This window comes from Rattus norvegicus, chromosome 1, assembly GCF_036323735.1.
Source record: "Rattus norvegicus strain BN/NHsdMcwi chromosome 1, GRCr8, whole genome shotgun sequence".
NCBI classification, from domain to species: domain Eukaryota; kingdom Metazoa; phylum Chordata; class Mammalia; order Rodentia; family Muridae; genus Rattus; species Rattus norvegicus.
This window is the reverse complement of record NC_086019.1, coordinates 49,380,032-49,397,195: the sequence shown is the minus strand read 5'-3', so window position 1 is coordinate 49,397,195 and position 17,164 is coordinate 49,380,032. Positions and strand designations below refer to the sequence as shown.

General features: G+C 49.6%; 1 protein-coding gene across 1 annotated transcript in view; it reads left to right on the top strand.

The window, feature by feature from the left end:
- The window catches only part of Ezr (ezrin), a 43,541-nt gene that overhangs the window by 19,378 nt on the left and 6,999 nt on the right, over positions 1-17,164 (top strand). Inside the window, exons 2-7 of the mRNA NM_019357.1 lie at positions 4,743-4,826; positions 8,612-8,707; positions 9,611-9,885; positions 10,448-10,531; positions 11,545-11,691; positions 15,946-16,042. Of these exons, the coding sequence (NP_062230.1) occupies positions 4,743-4,826; positions 8,612-8,707; positions 9,611-9,885; positions 10,448-10,531; positions 11,545-11,691; positions 15,946-16,042 (783 nt within the window). The remainder of the gene's footprint in view (positions 1-4,742; positions 4,827-8,611; positions 8,708-9,610; positions 9,886-10,447; positions 10,532-11,544; positions 11,692-15,945; positions 16,043-17,164) is intronic.

Genomic DNA, 17,164 nt, shown 5'->3' with positions numbered 1-17,164 from the left:
CCCACTTTCGGTTTTAGGCAGTTGATTTTTTTTAAAAACAAACAAACCTCCACCAGTTCGGGCAGGAAATGAGAAACTGGCCCTTGCCACCAAAATAAAAACTGTCCAGCTAAGTCGTGCCACTGCCTGAGCTACTCAGTAGGTTCAAGGTGAAATGTGCACGTGTTTATTACAAACTCACTCTCCAAAAGGGACTGGAATATCAGGCCTACCATATAACCTGGCTGGGTCCAAGATAACGTCCTTCAGAAAGGGTTTTTAAATTACATTTATTGGGGCGACAAGGGTGCGCTGGCATGCATGTGGAGGTCAGAGTACACTCTGAGGGAGTCTGTCCTTTCCTTCCGTCCTGTGAGACTCAGAGATCAAACTCAAGTCAGGCTTGGTTTCCCCCACCCCTCCTCGCTTAACCTTTGGAGCCATCTCAGGTCAAGATAAGTCATTCTGAAGTTCTGACTTTCAGTAGCTGTAGGAAGGCTCCATTATTATTAACCTGAGGAGTGCTACACATCCACACATATTTTAAGTTTCTATTTCAAGTTGAGTGTGTTTATGAACAGCTGCTTAGGGATTTTAACGTCTTAGAACCCTAGGTCTGAATTATCTTACATTAGCCTCACCGCTGTGAGGGGCACAAGAGGGAACTTGTGTTAACTTTAATCTTCCCTGTTGGTCCAACCACCCTCTCTAGGCCAGGATAGGGGGACGCATGCTTCATGGTATTTTTGGCAACCCTGAGATAAATTCTACTTTTGGGGGGGGGGTGTTGGGGTTGGATTTTAAATGACTAATTGTTGTGTGTGTGCGTATGCGCGCACATGTGCATATGTACACAAGTGTTTGTGCTGACTTAGATATTGGCATTGCGAGGCGGGGTAGGGGGGTAGGAGGTGGGGATATCCAGGACCCCCAGGAGTAAAAGCTCTGAGCTACACCCAGCATTGCTACTGACATGCAAATTCTCAAGACAATGAGATCTGCCACAGGCCCTGTGCTCCTTTGGCTTTGTGAGTTTGTGAGTAGACAGTTGTTTCTCGGGACTCTCCACCTGTCCATAGGACTATTTAGCTCTTTGTTCTGTTCTGGATGACTTCTAACACTTGTGCTTAGGAACTGGCTCTGAGGGACACTGAAAATGCAAGGGTCTGGAGATCACTGAAGGAAGACCCCAGACCCAGTGTGCAAAGACAAAGAGTGTTTATTCTGCAGGAACAGCCAGTATGTGGGGCTCAACCATTCTTTGAAATGGTGATCCCAGATAAAGGCAAGCAGGCTAGGGGGTCATAGGTGTTCAGGTGTCTGTATTCCTGTGTCACAAACGTTTAACTGTAGGATAAGGTAGGGCTGCCCAGTGTAGATGGCCCATTCTGAGTTAAGATATTTCCCCATTTTTGTGATTATTCCCAGACTGTTCTTTGGGAAGCGGTTTTATGATCTATCCCTGGAGTTGGTGACTTATGGTCTGTTCCTGGAACTGGTGCCTTATGCCTTTTTTCAAAATCAGGCCTGGTCCTTAAATGGGGGCAAATGGGGTTCATGTCCTTTCAGAGGGTTCTATGGTGCTTATGGAATGATCACTGTGCATCCGGATGCCAGCACCTTCCTTGGTGGAAACACTGGCACATCTGTCTTGAGGATCAAGATTGTGTTTGGTTGGTTGGTTTGGTTTTGGGTCTTTTGGGACAGTGTTTCTCTCTGTATCCATGGCTGCCCTGGACAACACTGGCCTTCAACTCAGAGCTCCTCTTGCCTCTGCCTCACCAGTGCTGGGATTAAAGGTGTGCACCACCACACGTGGTTTAGGGAAGATTCTTAAGTCTGGCTATTCCCAGATCAGAGTTAGGGATTGTCCTTTTGGATAGGGCTGGTGGAGGGAAACCATCTGTGTCGCTGCTGTGTAGATCGACCCCCTGCAGTGGGAGGTATGGATTTACAGATTCACTCAGACCTGAGCAAGCTCAATGCACATTGCATTCAACTGAGCAGTTCTAGCCTACCTCAGCAGAAGTACTTACAAAGCTACCTGCTTACCCTCCAGAGTTGTCTGAACTTTGAACTGAATAAAACCTAATCAGAACCCTAATGTGACACATAGCTGGGTACGGTGGCATATGCCTATAGTGCTAGCAGAGGCAGGAGGACTGCCCATGAGTTAGAGGCCAATCTGGTTTACATAGTGAGTTCTGGGCCAGTCAGGGCTACATACTGTCTCAAAAAAGAAAAGCCTCAAAGAGGAGATGGATATTACAACTTAAATTATTAAATAATATGCTTCATGGCTTCATGTAGCTCTCAGAGTGGTTGATATCAACTGTGTGTGTATACATGTGCCTGCGTGTGTGTGTGTGTGTGCGCGTGCGTGTGTGTGTGTGTGCGCGCGTGTGCGCGCGCGCGTGTGTGTGCAGATATGGGCACACACGTTTGGGCAGATGCATATGTGTGCACATGCCTACCAAGGCTTCAAGTTGATGTTGGTAATCTTCCTTCATCGATGCCCACTCTGTTTACCAAGGTCTCTCGTGTAACTACCAGCGCTCCAATCCCAGCTAGTCTCGGGTCTGGTCATGCAAACTCTCGTCCTCGGGCTTTGATGTCAAATACTTTCCCCATTGAGCCATCTCCACAGTCCTTACAGCATCTCCTTGTGGTAATCACTGGCCTTGGCCTCTGGAGATTCCCTACCTTAAGAAAGCCTTGCTCCTGGGTATTCTCTGCCTTTATCCTGCCCTGTTGTTATGCCTTAACCAGTGCTCACTGAAGATCTGCTGGCCTGTGCCTTCTTAATGGCTTTTTTTTTTAAAAAGGAAGATATTGCTATCAGGAGATGACTACCATTTTAAGTTTTAAAAATCATACTAAAACATAACATCGAGCTTCTTTGCAGTAAATCTCAGTTCTTCAACTTGCAGATATGCAGAGACAGTTTTTCACAATCTGGAGAATGCTACCTCTCCTATGCCAGCTAGCAAGCCTCCGGGCATCTGGGACAGGTGTTAGAGAATCCCTTAGTTTCTCCAGCCTTTCACATTAGGGGCAAGTCTTCCATTCCCCCTCCTCTTCCTTCTTGTGTTTTTTTGGGGGGCTGGGGGGTGGGTAGGGTCTCATGGTGTAGCCCTGGATAGTGAACTTGATAGTGACACTCAATATGTACGCCAGAACTCAGAGATCTGCCTGCACCTGCCTCCCTAGTGTGGGGGTCAAAGCTGTCCCACTGCGAGAGACACTGGACAGATTCAGCCTCTGGAGAAGGAGCTCACTCCTGGTGCCTGCTCCCTGCTGTTGCATCCTGGCTGGATACTCTGCTCCGTGGGCTACTAACTGACTCACTCAGTCCTCACCACAGGTCACCTGTGCCGGGAAGAGGCCCCCTGGTCCTGTCTGTATCCCCCATGCCTAAGCATCACAGCTGCCGTGTGCTACGGTCTTTCTCTGTGGGGGGGGGGGAATGTGGAAGAGTCAGTGAGAGCTTTCCTATACATAGTAAGCCTAGGTTCCTCAGGCACAAGATGTGAGAGCCATCTTGACCTTTTTGTAATAAAAAAATTAAAAATTCATATGTAATGTATGATTTTTTAATAAATCATTCATTTTATATAATTTATAGTAATAAAAAATTTGAATAAATATATACACTTATTATATAAATATATTATATAATATATGTACTATATAATACACAATTTATATTTATATAGTGTATGTTATATACTATATATTATATAACATTATATATGCTATATATTATAACTATATGATATATAGTACACATGAAACACTGTATATAGTATATATTATAATATATTAATGTATATGATAAATAGTATATATATTTATATCCTGCATGCATGTATGTGTGCCTGGTGCCTATGGAGGTCAGAAAAGGGCGTCAGATCCCCAGAACAGGTTATAGAGAGTCGTGAACCACCATGTGGGCGCTGGGGAACTGAACCTGGGTCTTCTGCAAGAGCAATGGATGTTAACTGGGGAGCCAACTCTCCAGCTCCAACTAGTTTATATAGAACAATAACAAAACCCAGTAGGGTGAGAGTAAGAACATCCTAAGGCCCTCCCAGGCACTGGATCACTCAGTGTGTCCCTGAGAGTGTATGTGGTAGGGGGTGGGGCACCATTCTAATGCAGCGTCCCCTGTCGGCCTCTTAAGTCTGTCATGTAAGCTGGTGGACTGGCACCATTTATGCTTGTTGCAGTTTTATTTTTAGTTGTCCTTTTCTTTGTTTCTGGTGTATAATTAGCATTTTAAATGGCTGCCTGATGCCCTGTCCTCTTTTATTTTGAAGTTTGTTCATTGTACCTTTTTTTTTTTATGTCAGTTAATAATGTCCCCAGACTACCAGGCATGTAGCCCCTCACCCCTCCTCTATGTTTTGCCTTGGTGTGAACATCCTGCTGGTACCTCCGCTGCCCTGTCCCTCCACCAGCTGCTGGGAGGGCAGGGGTCACGGGATGGTACAGGAAAATGTATTACTAAAGGTGTTACATGCCTCGACACAGATGTGTTATTGGCATGGCGAGGCTGCATTCGAACCCCAGACCCTGTACTGCCGAGGCTTCGTCAGCTGTGGCCCGCCCGTGGCAGGTGTTCTGTGATCAGCACTGAAAGCAGATGTTACAGAGGGGTGTGCAGCTGGCCTCCCCCCAGCAGCTCTGGGTTTAAGTGGGAGGGTGAGGAGACCACCACGGCAAGACAACGGAAATTCAGGCTTTCTCTTCCTGCTTTCCAGATCAACGTCCGCGTGACCACCATGGATGCAGAGCTGGAGTTTGCCATCCAGCCAAACACCACCGGGAAGCAGCTCTTTGATCAGGTCGGTCTGACTTTGGGAAGGAGAAGTTTGTAATGGACCAGTCCTTTTGTCTTCTAAGCAAGTTACCTTGTTTGTTCACAAGGGCCTTTGAGAAAGCACGGTGCTGTTCACGGCAGCAGCCTCAGTGAAACACCTCTGGGGGGGTGGAGCGCAGGTCTTTTTGGTAACTATTCTTAGTTGGCAGCACTGACTTGATGCTGGGGTTTTTCATAGCACCACTACCCCAAGTACAGTTTTGTCTAATGGCCCAGCCCTTCCCAAAGTAGACTAGAAAACATTTTCTAGCATTAGCAGCTGTGTGCCACTGGTCAGCAAACTCTTTCTGCACAGGGCCACAGCCAGTCTTTCAGGTTCGCAGACCATGTGGTCTGTGCTGTCGTAACTGCTCGTTCTTTCACTGCCACAGACCCGGGAATTGAGTGAGCATGGCCCTGTCAAATAAAATCCGTGTGGAGCACCAAAGTTTTAAAGGGATTTCCTGAACCTTCCAAACACAAAACAAAACACAAAACGGAATTCTTATCTTGTGGGCCACGCAGATAGTCCACAGACCACACCTGGCATCCGGGCCATATAGCTGGCTGTCTCTGTCATATTTAGAATCCTCTTTTGCGGATCAGACAGAGCAGCTTCGCTAATACGAGAAGAACGCTGTGACAAGGACACGGCACAGCATATCTGACACCGGGAGTGGTTCTCAGCACATCAGCCCTGTGGTCCCACTTGCTTTCGTGAGGAAAGAGACTATCCTGTATTCTGTTTTTTAACAAACCACATGAGGTAGCCGGCTCCCGCAGGCAGTTTCACTGCAGAGCACTGGTGTTCTAAAGCAGCCTTTCCAGAATGTTCTACGTGACTATGGCATAAAATGGGGAGGTGCGCACCTCTCATTCCCATCTCAGGGCAGGGCTTGGAAAACCCTCCTTGGCTTTTTAGTTCTCTGTCCGACCTCATAGACTAAATGGGCCCAGACAGTGCCAAGGGATGTGCTGAAGGTGGTGTGTAACACTGGTCAGAGCCCACCCTTGGCATCCAGGCCCTCCCTGGGCTCCTCCCTCTGCCTCCTTCTGAGCTGCTGATTCTAGAGAGTGGGAGAGGGTGTGGGGATGTGAGGAAGGCCAGGGATGAGTCACACACAGCACCTGATCTGAGAGCTTGCCCTCCCAAGTGGCCCCACTGCCTATGGGGGTGGCACTCTGCACTCCAGGGCCAGCCTGAAAAAGAGCTCTGGTGCTGGGGAATCCTGGGAAGGGAATTCCAGCTCCTTTGGAGGTTCCAAGTGGTACAGCCCCATGCTTGATCAGTCTCCTCGGGAAAGTCAGTACAGGGCCGTGCCAGGTGGCTCTGCAGCACAGTGTTTGGTGCCAGAGCATGCCCAGACCTGTTCTGCCGGGCTTGGGGTGGGTCAGGGCTGCCAGTCACCATTGTTTGAAGGTTGTTCTCTTCTAGTGAGATTTAAGATATTCCCTGCTCGGGGGTGAGGCTGGATTAAGGATGAAATCTAAAGGTCACCTCTGAAAAGTTCCCAAGGGAGGCTGGAGACAGCCCCTGAGTCCCTGTGGCACCACGTCCGGGTCCTAAGCCTGAGCAGCGCCCTGGCCCCCCAGTGTTGGCTCCTGAGCACCTCTGTCCTTGTCTGCCCGAGTGGTGGGACCACAGGCAGGACTGCTTCCAAAGCAGAGCGGGAAAGCGTATATGAGTGGAGAGGTGAGGGAAAGTGTATATGAGTGGAAAGGTGAGACCATAGTCACAGACCAAAGTCCAGGAAGCTTGCTCCTGCCTCTGTAGCAGCCTCTTTCCTCTCAGACCAGGCTGCAGCCGGTCACTGGACTCCTGCTGGAGAGCCATATGGAGCAAGAACTGGGGTTGGATTCTGGGGGGACAGGAGGGATGGGACAGCACTTCAGCTCCCGCTTGGGGTTGACTGAACCTGGTATCCCTGTCCTTCCCTTCTAAGGCCAGTCACCCAAACCCTTCCTGAGGCAGAGGGAAGGGCCAACCCCAGACTGCTGAGACACTCCTTTGGGTGAGGCTGCGAGATGAATCATAGGCCCTTGATGGCAATGAGAACAGATGGCTTTATGGGGGTGTGGGATTCCCCTATAGGGAGGACCTATGACCTGTGGTGTGGTTTCAGAATGTGCTGAGGGAAGGTTGTGGAGAAGCCCAAGCTTTACAAACGCTGAAGACCATTCATTGGGAAGAGTAAGGAGGGTGGCAAGTCAGGGCCACGGGGGGGGGCAACTTTTCACCTTGGTGGCTGTGTGGGATGCTTACAGACTGGCATGTTCACCCACACAGATGCAGGAGAGGACTCTGGGTGGTCCTTGGAAGGCAAGAGCAGTGGAGGGGGAGGTCAAATGGACAGATGTTCTTACTAGCTGGTCAGGACTAGGCTGAGGCTGCAGTTGGGTGGATGGATGGGTGGAAAGAGCCCGCACCTGCTTGCTCTGTGTGGAGGACGACCCCGTGCAACCTTATGTCACCTTGATAAGGTGCTGGCTTTCAAATAGGAATTCGGCAGGAGTGGACATGGAGTCCCTTCTGCACTCGGCACAAAGGCATGGGCTTCACAAGGCCCCAGGAGCAGAGTAAGAAGCTGAATCTCCTTCACACCACCCTGTGGTAAAATCTTGCATGTGGTCTATCCCCACTGTTTTGTGGGGTGAGTAGAGGGAGAGGGTGAATAGGGCACAGGACAGTTAATAAGCAGAGACTCTGGAGTGGAAGCAAGCATTTGCTGCCCCTGCTCCCCCCACCCTCCTTAAAGGCAATCAATGGGTGTGACCAGGATTTTGTTAGAGATTTCAGATTTAAGCAGTTGCCTTGTACCTATGGTTTTTTCCTCTAACTCTCACTCTGCCCCCACACTCCTGAAAGCTGGGATTTGGTGTGTACCTTCACCCCTGGCTTCCTGTGTGCTTTCGTGTGTTCAGTCTACTGTGTTTACCTTAAGCAGTACAGGAACTCTGTGAGAAAGCATGGAAATCTTTTCTAAAGGTTTAATGTTGTTGCTCGTCATGGCATTTAAAATGATAAACATCTGAAATTTAGGGCTTAGTTCTTTTTATTTTTTTAATCACGTGCCTGTACGAGTGCAGATGCCCGCAGAAGCCAGAGAGGGTGTCAGATCCCCTGGAGGTGGAGTTGTCGGCTGTTGTGAGCCTCCTGACATGGGTGCCGGGAACCCACAGAGCCAGTCCCCTGCCTCTGGGACTCAGTGCAGATGATCAGTCACTGCTTCTCTGTCCTAAAGACTTTCCTCACGAGGACAGCTCCTGCAGATCCTTAACAACAGAACATAGGAAGTTCTCCCTCCTGTCGATTGCCACAGTCGCGATTGCCATCTTAGCATATCTATGAGAATTTCACCTTTCTGAAGGCTCTTGACACGAGAACAGCCAAGTAGTACCCTCTGCCTACCAGACTCTTACAACCCTGGAACCAGCTTCACCTGGGCACCCTGATGCTGGGCAGTACGCCTAGACAGACATTCCTGGAGGTGGACCGTCGGGTCTGCGTGCTCGTCACAGTCTGCCCCGCAGCCCGAAGTAAGGGGGTGTGAGCGAGAATTTATATAACGGACAGATAAACCTGCTGCATCTGGCCAGATTCAGGCTAACGTGTGTCATTTGTGCTTTGACCTGACATCTGTGAGTCATAGGTTAAAGTTGAGACTCTGCCTATTCCTTGTACCAAGAAGTCTCAGGGGACTGCTGAACATGAGGGACCGCCTGCTGGTTCTGGTGCCTGTGTTTTCTCATGGCGGCCTCTCTCTCACACAGGTGGTAAAGACCATTGGCCTCCGGGAAGTGTGGTACTTCGGCCTCCAGTATGTAGACAATAAAGGATTTCCTACCTGGCTGAAACTTGATAAAAAGGTAAGTAGGGTTAACTATTTACAGGCTAGCAATTGGGAGCTGGTCAGCTCCGTGGACGTTGAAACCAGGATGCTCCAACAAAGTCCTTGTCTTTTTGTTCCTTGCTATCTGTGTAAAGATTTTTGTAGACAGAGAGGCTGCACGCTTCCAGGAAGAGAGAATGTGGATTAGATTTAGATCTAGGCTAATCGTAACTGCTCCTCCTGGCTCCCCTGTTGGGGCGGGTAATGGTTAACTGTCTCACTTTTAGTTGGCCTTAAAGGACTTTTTTTTCCCACGAGGTTAATCTAGAAATCATGAATCACACACCATATTGTCAGAACCTGCTGCTGCTTTGTTGGAGTCCACCCTAAATTATCTTCTAGCTCCAAAGATTGGGTAACCCCACTCGAAATAATGAAGTCGTCAGCTGAGTGTGTTTTCTTCAGACCCCTGGCAGGCTCTGCTTTTCTCTGTGTCACTGTAAGGAGGGTGAGGGTCAGTTCACGGGCAGGCCACAGCAGGAAGGACAGTGATCATCCCTAAATGAGTTCTCTCGGAATGCTATCATGGCCTCAAGAAATGAGGATGGGGTGAGCCGGTTTCCAGCAGCGTGTGAGTGCTTTGGACTGACTAACCACTTCACACCCTACAGCGATGAATTTCAGGGCTAGGGAACGTGGCTGGGTTGGTAGAGTGCTTGCACAAAGCCCCGTGTAAACCAGGCATGGTGGGGAGTGCCCTAATCCCGGGGCTCAGGATGTGGAGTATGAGAAGTTCAAGACCATCCTCCATATGCAACTAGTTTGAAGCAAGCCTGGGACACTCTCACATGATAACAGTGATAATTGTATGATAAATTTGAGTCACTGGTGCACGGGAATGGCCTGAAGTCGGCGCTGAGAACTGCCTTCCGTCTCACAGGTCTCTGCACAGGAGGTTCGAAAGGAGAACCCTGTCCAGTTCAAATTCCGGGCCAAGTTCTACCCCGAGGATGTGGCTGATGAGCTCATCCAGGACATCACACAGAAGCTCTTCTTCCTGCAAGTCAAGGAAGGGATCCTCAGCGATGAGATCTACTGCCCCCCAGAGACAGCCGTGCTCCTGGGGTCCTATGCCGTTCAGGCCAAGTTCGGAGATTATAACAAGGAAATGCACAAGTCTGGGTACCTCAGCTCCGAGAGACTTATCCCTCAGAGGTGAGCCGAGGCTGGCCTGGGTGAGCACAAGCCCCTGAATCGGAGGAGAGAGCAGGAGGTGTGAGAGGGAGCGGGCAACTTTGTCAAGGCGAAGTGCTCCCTTAGGCTGGGTCCCGGGTACTTTCCTAAGCGCTTGCTTTGGAATGTTCTGGGCCAGCAGGCCCCCCTGATGATTAACTGAGACCCAGCCAGGGTACGGTGTCCCTTCCTCATGGGTCTGAGGGGCAGGCCCCTTTCTGACCTGCCTGCTGAGCTCTGCCTAAGCAGTATACAGTAACCTGACCTCTGGAAAATCTGTCCTTACTAATGGTGGCAAAAAGGGACCCCCTTTGGAAGAAAAGGTTATTTAAAATAATTTTTAAAAACTCCCAGTGGGAATATGTCATTTGAAAGGCTAAATCTTCAGGTTTATGCTCAAGAAAGAAAATCAGAAACTAAAAGCCACGATTGTCCCAATCAAAAGAAAAGTAAGGGGTTGAATGCTCAAGGGAAGTGGCCTGGAGGCTCACATCCCACAGCCCTTGAAGGTGACCGTCCTGCATCTCTCCTTCCCAAAACCCAGAGTCATGGACCAGCACAAGCTCAGCAGGGACCAGTGGGAGGACCGGATCCAGGTGTGGCACGCAGAACACCGAGGGATGCTCAAGTGAGTGCCTGCCTTTTCAGCATCCCTTCCCTGGGACTGCAGGTAGCTCTTCCAGATAGGTCAGCGCGTGGTCTCCGTGCTTGGTAAAGTCCAAGACAGACAAGTGGGCTTCCCTTGGGGAAGAAAGTTTGAGTTTTGTTTTGTTTTGTTTTTTTGTTTTTTGTTTTTTTTTTGGTTCTTTTTTTCGGAGCTGGGGACCGAACCCAGGGCCTTGCGCTTCCTAGGTAAGCGCTCTACCACTGAGCTAAATCCCCAGCCCCGAGTTTTGTGTTTTAAACAAGGCCTGGTGTTCTTGTCTGGGGAAAGAAACAACTCAGTTGAAGAATCAAATGCTCTCTAGTGCTAACCACCCTTCAGTGGAAGGCCCAGTGGCTGACACTCGTTTGGCTGAGGGGAGCGCTGGTTGCCAGTGAATCCGGTTTCTGTCTCTCGTTGGGGAGCTTTAGCTGACTTGATTATTAAGGTTACTGCCTTAATGTAATATATGCTATCTATAATGTAAGCACAGGCTGCGGGTGAGGGAGCCAGTGAAGCTTGAGGGACAGAAGCATGCGGCTTTAGGAAACTCAAATGAAGACCCCAGGCCCTGCCTCAGCCTTGTACACAGCCCCACTGCTTCCTTACAGAGGCCTTGAGTGGACCAGGAGTCTTTGAGAGTCCTTTCTTGGGATCCCTGATTGTTCTTTGAATGCAGGAGTCAGGGTTATCCCTAGCAAGAGAATAAAGAGAAACAAAAAACTCGTCTCCTTAGAAACCAGGGCAAATCAGTGGGTTCTAACTGAACTCATGGGGCAGGTAAATTACAGGGCTCCAGACAGGATAGGCCCCTCTCATGGAGCTGCTTGCAGGCCTAGCTCATCTCCGCTGTCTTTGGTAGCTCCAGGCCCTGCCTGCCTGTATGCCATGGCTCACTCTACTCTGCATGACTGGCCTTCACTTCAAGAGTAAGCAGAGGCCTGTGTGTTTGGGTGTGAATGCTGCTAGCTATAACACCTAGTTTTCTTTCCCATTAGGGACAGTGCTATGCTCGAATACCTGAAGATTGCCCAGGACCTGGAAATGTATGGGATCAACTATTTCGAGATCAAAAACAAGAAAGGAACAGATCTTTGGCTTGGAGTGGATGCCCTTGGACTTAACATTTATGAGAAAGATGACAAGTGAGTTAAGTTGATTTTAGCTTTGGGGTAGCAGGTCTGGAAAACAGTCGAAAGTGCCAGTCGTGTGTGTTGGACTGTGCTAGCATCATCGTCATGGTGACCTTGAAGTTAGCACCTTGGACATCTGTTCTGCACCACAAGGAGCCTGTAGCAAGGGAAGGCCTGGAGTGCAGCGACTATAGGACCCTGAGCCCTATGGAGCGCCCAGGGTGGATTCCTGGCTAAAGCATGTGCTAATCTAACCAGGAATGCCGGTAATGCCACCAGACACTCTAGGATTCTGTAAGCAGCAGCCTGCGTGTATGAACAATTAGTTAAATCCCCTGAGCCTGCAGAAGGTGTCTAATTGCTTCCCAGCCATTACTTTGTCAAGCAAGGTCTGTGAGCGGAGTCGTAGAAAGAGAGCTGCCTGGCACTGAGAGCCTCTTGTCAGAGCTGCAGGCATTTGCCCCACAGATGGCTTCTTCCCGCCAGGGAAAACCATCCTGCTTCACCAAAGGTGAGGGAGGTGGTCCTGGTGGTTGCCTGAGCACAGCCAATTAGCTCTGGCTGTGGAGCCGTGAGACAAGAATACCCCCGGGGTCTTGATGTCCCCAGTATTCGTAGGTTTTATCTGTGAAACATAGAGGCCTAGAGCCCCGGGATACAGCTGAGTCCCATGAAGTGTGTCGGGATGTGGAGCTCTGCTTTGTCTCCTGTCAGCCCCCCAGATCTGACCCTGTCCCTGTGGTCTCTCTCTGGAGCTATGTAGGACACTGGACCTGCTGATAGTATAGGACACGTACATAAAGAATCCAGTTAGTGGCAGCTCTGTGGATTCAAGGCCAGCAAGGGCTACATGATGAGACCCTGTCTAAAATATAAACAACCCGTTCCGAATGTCCCAGGAACCCTGAACCCTTGGAGAACCAGAAGGGAGACTTGCTGCTTGCTAGCATGGTGCAGTGTTGGTAGAGAAACAGAGTCAGAAGGAGCTCTCAGAACCAGGCCACAGTCCTTCCTCCAAACCTGGAGGGGAGCCTGGGGCCTGTGAGCCGTAACCGTGCCAAAAGCTGTGCACTGAGTCAGAGAGCACCGGGCCCTGGCCCTTGTCGAAATGCATGCGGGAAGCTGCCTCTGTCCTTTAACTCCATTTTTGAACAGCCAGATTTTGCAACAAGCCCTGGTGAGGTCTGTCCAAACAGGTTTTTCCAGCTGTAAGAAACACCCGTAGGCAGGGACTTGCTGATGTCAGCCTGTAACCACCTCAGCCTGCAGAAATGTTGCTTTTTTTTCCCCCAAGTAAAATTTGAACTGTGCCCTACTGGTCCCTCCCCTCGCCTCCTAGGCTCCCATTCAGCAGCCAGCTGCCGTCCTCCCAGTTCTTCCTCCTCCTCTCCTGGTAGCAGTGGGCAGCTCAGCTCCCATCACCATACCCTCTAGAGGAGGCATGCCCTCTCTTCAGAGGAAAGGCATTTAAGTGGGCGTTGAGTCAGCTAAAAGCACAGTTCTTTCCCGCCTGCAGTAGCTGTGGGAGATGGTTCTGGGCTCGGAGGGACCAGAGCTCTAGGGGCCCCGGTGTTGAATTGCATCCTTCACCAATAGAACTAATGGCGGGGATTGGATATTCTTGATACATTGTTAATAGGAGTAATCTGATACACAAATAAACAGATATATCTTATCATAGCCTTTTTGAAATTAAATGGGCTCTGGCTGGGAAATGTCTCCTGGGGAACCCCTTTTCATGGTATATGTCACAGTTCAATGGGAACAGGGGTACTGAAAGCATTTGTCTGTCCCCTTTCTTTAACCCTGGGCTTGGAAGGAGGAGGGGGAGGTAGGCTTACATAGTCCCCATCCCCCCCAACTCACCCCCTATGGGCGTCCTGCACAGACGTCCAGTAGGCTGGATTATGAGTCCTGACACCCTCATACCAAAACTGACAGAAGAATAAATGGACTTAGGACATGAGGCTGGCCCTGGGTTCTTAGTCTCTTGCCAGCATCCCTTCCCCCCCCCCCGCCTCCCCGTGTTGCTCGTCATGAAGTGTGGGTAGCAGTCCTGGTTCAGGTTCACATCTCTAAGAGAGTAGGTCCTGGGGGAGCTTTGTGGGCTGGTTGGAGACCACACTCCATCCGCTGGGTCACTGAGGATGGCTTCTGAGGTGTAGTGCTTTCCAGCCTGGGGCTGGTGGCGCCTCAGATAAGATGTGCCTCACCATGAACTGTGGCACCTGTACTCATCCCAAGAAACGAAACACCGTAGTGGTCTCACCGTTGCTATTTTGGGCTTTCCATTGACTTTTAGAAAGGCTTCAGCTTGAGTTTCACACACAGTCATATTTGAGCTTTGCACTTCGGGTAAGTGCCTCAGGGTCTCCCCCCAAAGCATGTGTTGTCCATGGGATAGTCCAGCCCCCAGTGGGTCAGTGCCAGCCAGCGCCATGTCTGCCCTTCTCATTGTTAGAGTCTACAAAACTGTACTGACACCGATTCTTAAACACTTCCAGCTACTGGCGTTAATGTCCATGGATGGAACTTTTTGTAGAATTATTATCACGTTAAGAAAGCAATCCAGGGGAGTTGGGGATTTAGCTCAGTGGTAGAGTGCTTGCCTAGCAATCGCAAGGCCCTGAGTTCGGTCCCCAGCTCCGAAAAAAAAAGAAAAAAAAAAGAAAAAAAAAAAAAAAAAGAAAGCAATCCAGGGGCAGTCACAGATGCGATAACCAGAAGGAGACAGTATTTTCTCGTTACTCACTCCTCAGGATTAGCGTGAAGTCAGGGGTATTTGTGAGCGATGGCGCTTATTTTGCTGCTGATGTTGTTTGAGGTTCAGCTTGTGGGGGACTTTGGCATTGGTATCTGTGTAGTTCACATTTACCTCCACTGTGCAGAGACTAGCCTTACTCCCTTGCATCTCAAGATGCCTCCGTCCTATTCTGTGCATGCAGCAACCAGCCATCTCCACACACCTCTGGTTCCTCTTGGTGGAGAGTCCCATGTCGCTATTGCCAGCTTCCTCCTCTTCCTTTTCCTCCTTCCTTCTCCTCTTCCTTTTCCTCCTTTCTCCTCTTCCTTTTCCTCCTTCCTCTTCTTCCTCCTCCTCTTCCTCCTCCTGCTCCTTTCCCCCTCTTATTCAAGGGTTTACAAGTGACCCAGGCTACCCTAGAACTCACCACTCTCCTAACTCAGCCTTCCAAGTGCTGGGATTCTAGGCACACATCACCATGTCCACATGTCCAGCTCCTCCCCCCACCTTCTAAGTCAGTGACATGTGAAGGGCAGTGACATATAAACCCTGTGGACCCAGTCTTCTGGGTGGACCCCGCTTATGGCACACGTGTGATCTCTTTTTAGACAAGGACAGGAAGAGAGAATCCTTGTAGGCTTTCCTTTTCCAACTGGCTAAGAATTAAGGAAGTTCCCTAACTCAGAAGTGAGTCACAACTTTCTAGCCCTTGTGTTCTGACACTACAATGACGCGATGAGTGGCTACAGTTTGAGCTCAAAGCCGTAAGGACCATCCACGCTGGACCTAGCCTTTGGAAAACAGACGCCTGCAGAGAGGCGCTGAGCCCGCCGAGCCATCTCCTCAGCCCAGGACAGCTTTTGATGGCAGTGCTTGTAGTTTGAGAGTCTGTTTGAGAATCTGTCCTTACTTCTTTCTGGATTGCTCTTCCTTCTGGTAAAGTGTGGGAGAGTAGGCTGGAGATGTGGTCAAGCAAAGTACAGTAGTCTTGACATCTCTTAATGAAAAAGCCAGAATTCAGGCCAGTGGTGTAATGACATTGAGTAGTAGTAAGGCCATATAGGGCTTTGGTGTCGTCTTGTTGTGTCACGGGGGGAGGGAAGGGGCCTGGGGGACCCAGGACAAGGAAACCTGTTGACATATCTGAGGAGAGTGCTGGCTGGCTGACTGATAAGGAATTAATCAGACCAGCAGAACAGAAGTGGGGGCTCTGGCAGTATGAGGAGTTGGGTAGGGTAGGCATGTGGGGGAGGTCAAATAGGACAAAAGAGTGTACCGGATTAAGAGTGTTTACCACAGGTGACTCAGGGTGATGCCCCATAGCTGCCCAACACTGAGGATGAAAATCTGGCTGCACCATTTGGTTGAATCTGGGATGGTAAAGGCAGTTTAAGCATGGTGGTCTTCTTAATGATGCATCCTGACTTCCTTTGTGTTTTGCCTGAAGAGGTTTGCTAAGGTCTCTCAGTCATAACATGTGAGGGTGTATCCAGCTAACTGCTGCTTTTCTCTTCTAACCCCAGGTTGACCCCGAAGATCGGCTTCCCTTGGAGTGAAATCAGGAACATCTCTTTCAACGACAAGAAGTTTGTCATCAAGCCCATCGACAAGAAGGCTCCTGTGAGTTCGAGTGTAGACCGGGTCACTGCTTCCAATCTCCCGTTCAGGAGAATACTGAGGCTTCCTAGTGTCGCCAGAACACAGTGTTCTTCAAGCTTCCCTCTAATGGAAGCCTGGAGATCTTTGGGCCACGTGACTGACCACTGCCGTGGGAGGTTGCTATGGAGACCATATGGTGTCTGTCCAAAGCTAAATGATGTAATCTTAGTGTTCACACAGAGAAAGGGCAGTTCTCATTGACCTTGACCAAGTGATAATAAGTGCTTCCCAAAATGACACACTTCTGCCGCGGCACACCCGGCTTGCCCAATGTTCGAGTGGGTAGACCGCCTACCCCCTGATACCAGCTTGTGGGTGGAGCTCATGCCAGTGTCTCAGCAGTAGCTGGTTGGAGAACAGACAATGAGACCTTCAAGTCCAAAGGACCAAAATTTGGCTTTCTGTACTGCCTTGGGTTTACCAGTTAACTGTTCCAAGTGTCTCAGAGCATGATGGGTCCCCAGGGGTTCCACTCTGCCTCTTGCTTCCTGTCTACGATGGGCAGCCCACCTTTCTCCTGGGGTTGCTCTGGCCTATCAGATGATCATGTGGGCAGCAGAGTGTAAAGTAAGAGCTGAAAGGGCCGGTGTATTGTGAAACTTTATTTGGGTTTTATTCTGTTAGCATTTAAGCTTTCACTTGGTGTTGGGCCAGACACAACTGTAGTAGGGTAGAAATAGCAAGAACTCTGTTTTCTAGGTTTTGTTTTTTAAGTGTGATGTTTTTAAAGAGCTTCCTCTGGCTTTTACCACAGTTATAGGTTGGGAAAGACTTTGGGTCCTGGTGCCTTTGTGTTGCTGTTCCCTAGTTACAGTGCTAAGCTCAGAGAGGCAAGTATGGTCTATGCCCCATACCACCATGTCTGCTAAACCTCTAAGAAAACTGGCTCAGAACACTCAGTTACTTCCCGGCGCTTGGGCTAGGCTGGAAACTGTAAAGTCAGCAGGTCTCCACTTGGCTTGTGAAAGTATTTTCTTTATTGAAATGTTTCCTGCTGTTAGTAAACTTGTGACTCCTTTTCCCCTCCACGGGCACTCACATAGTTCTTTAAAATTAAACTGTTTAACGCAGACCCAGGCTCCA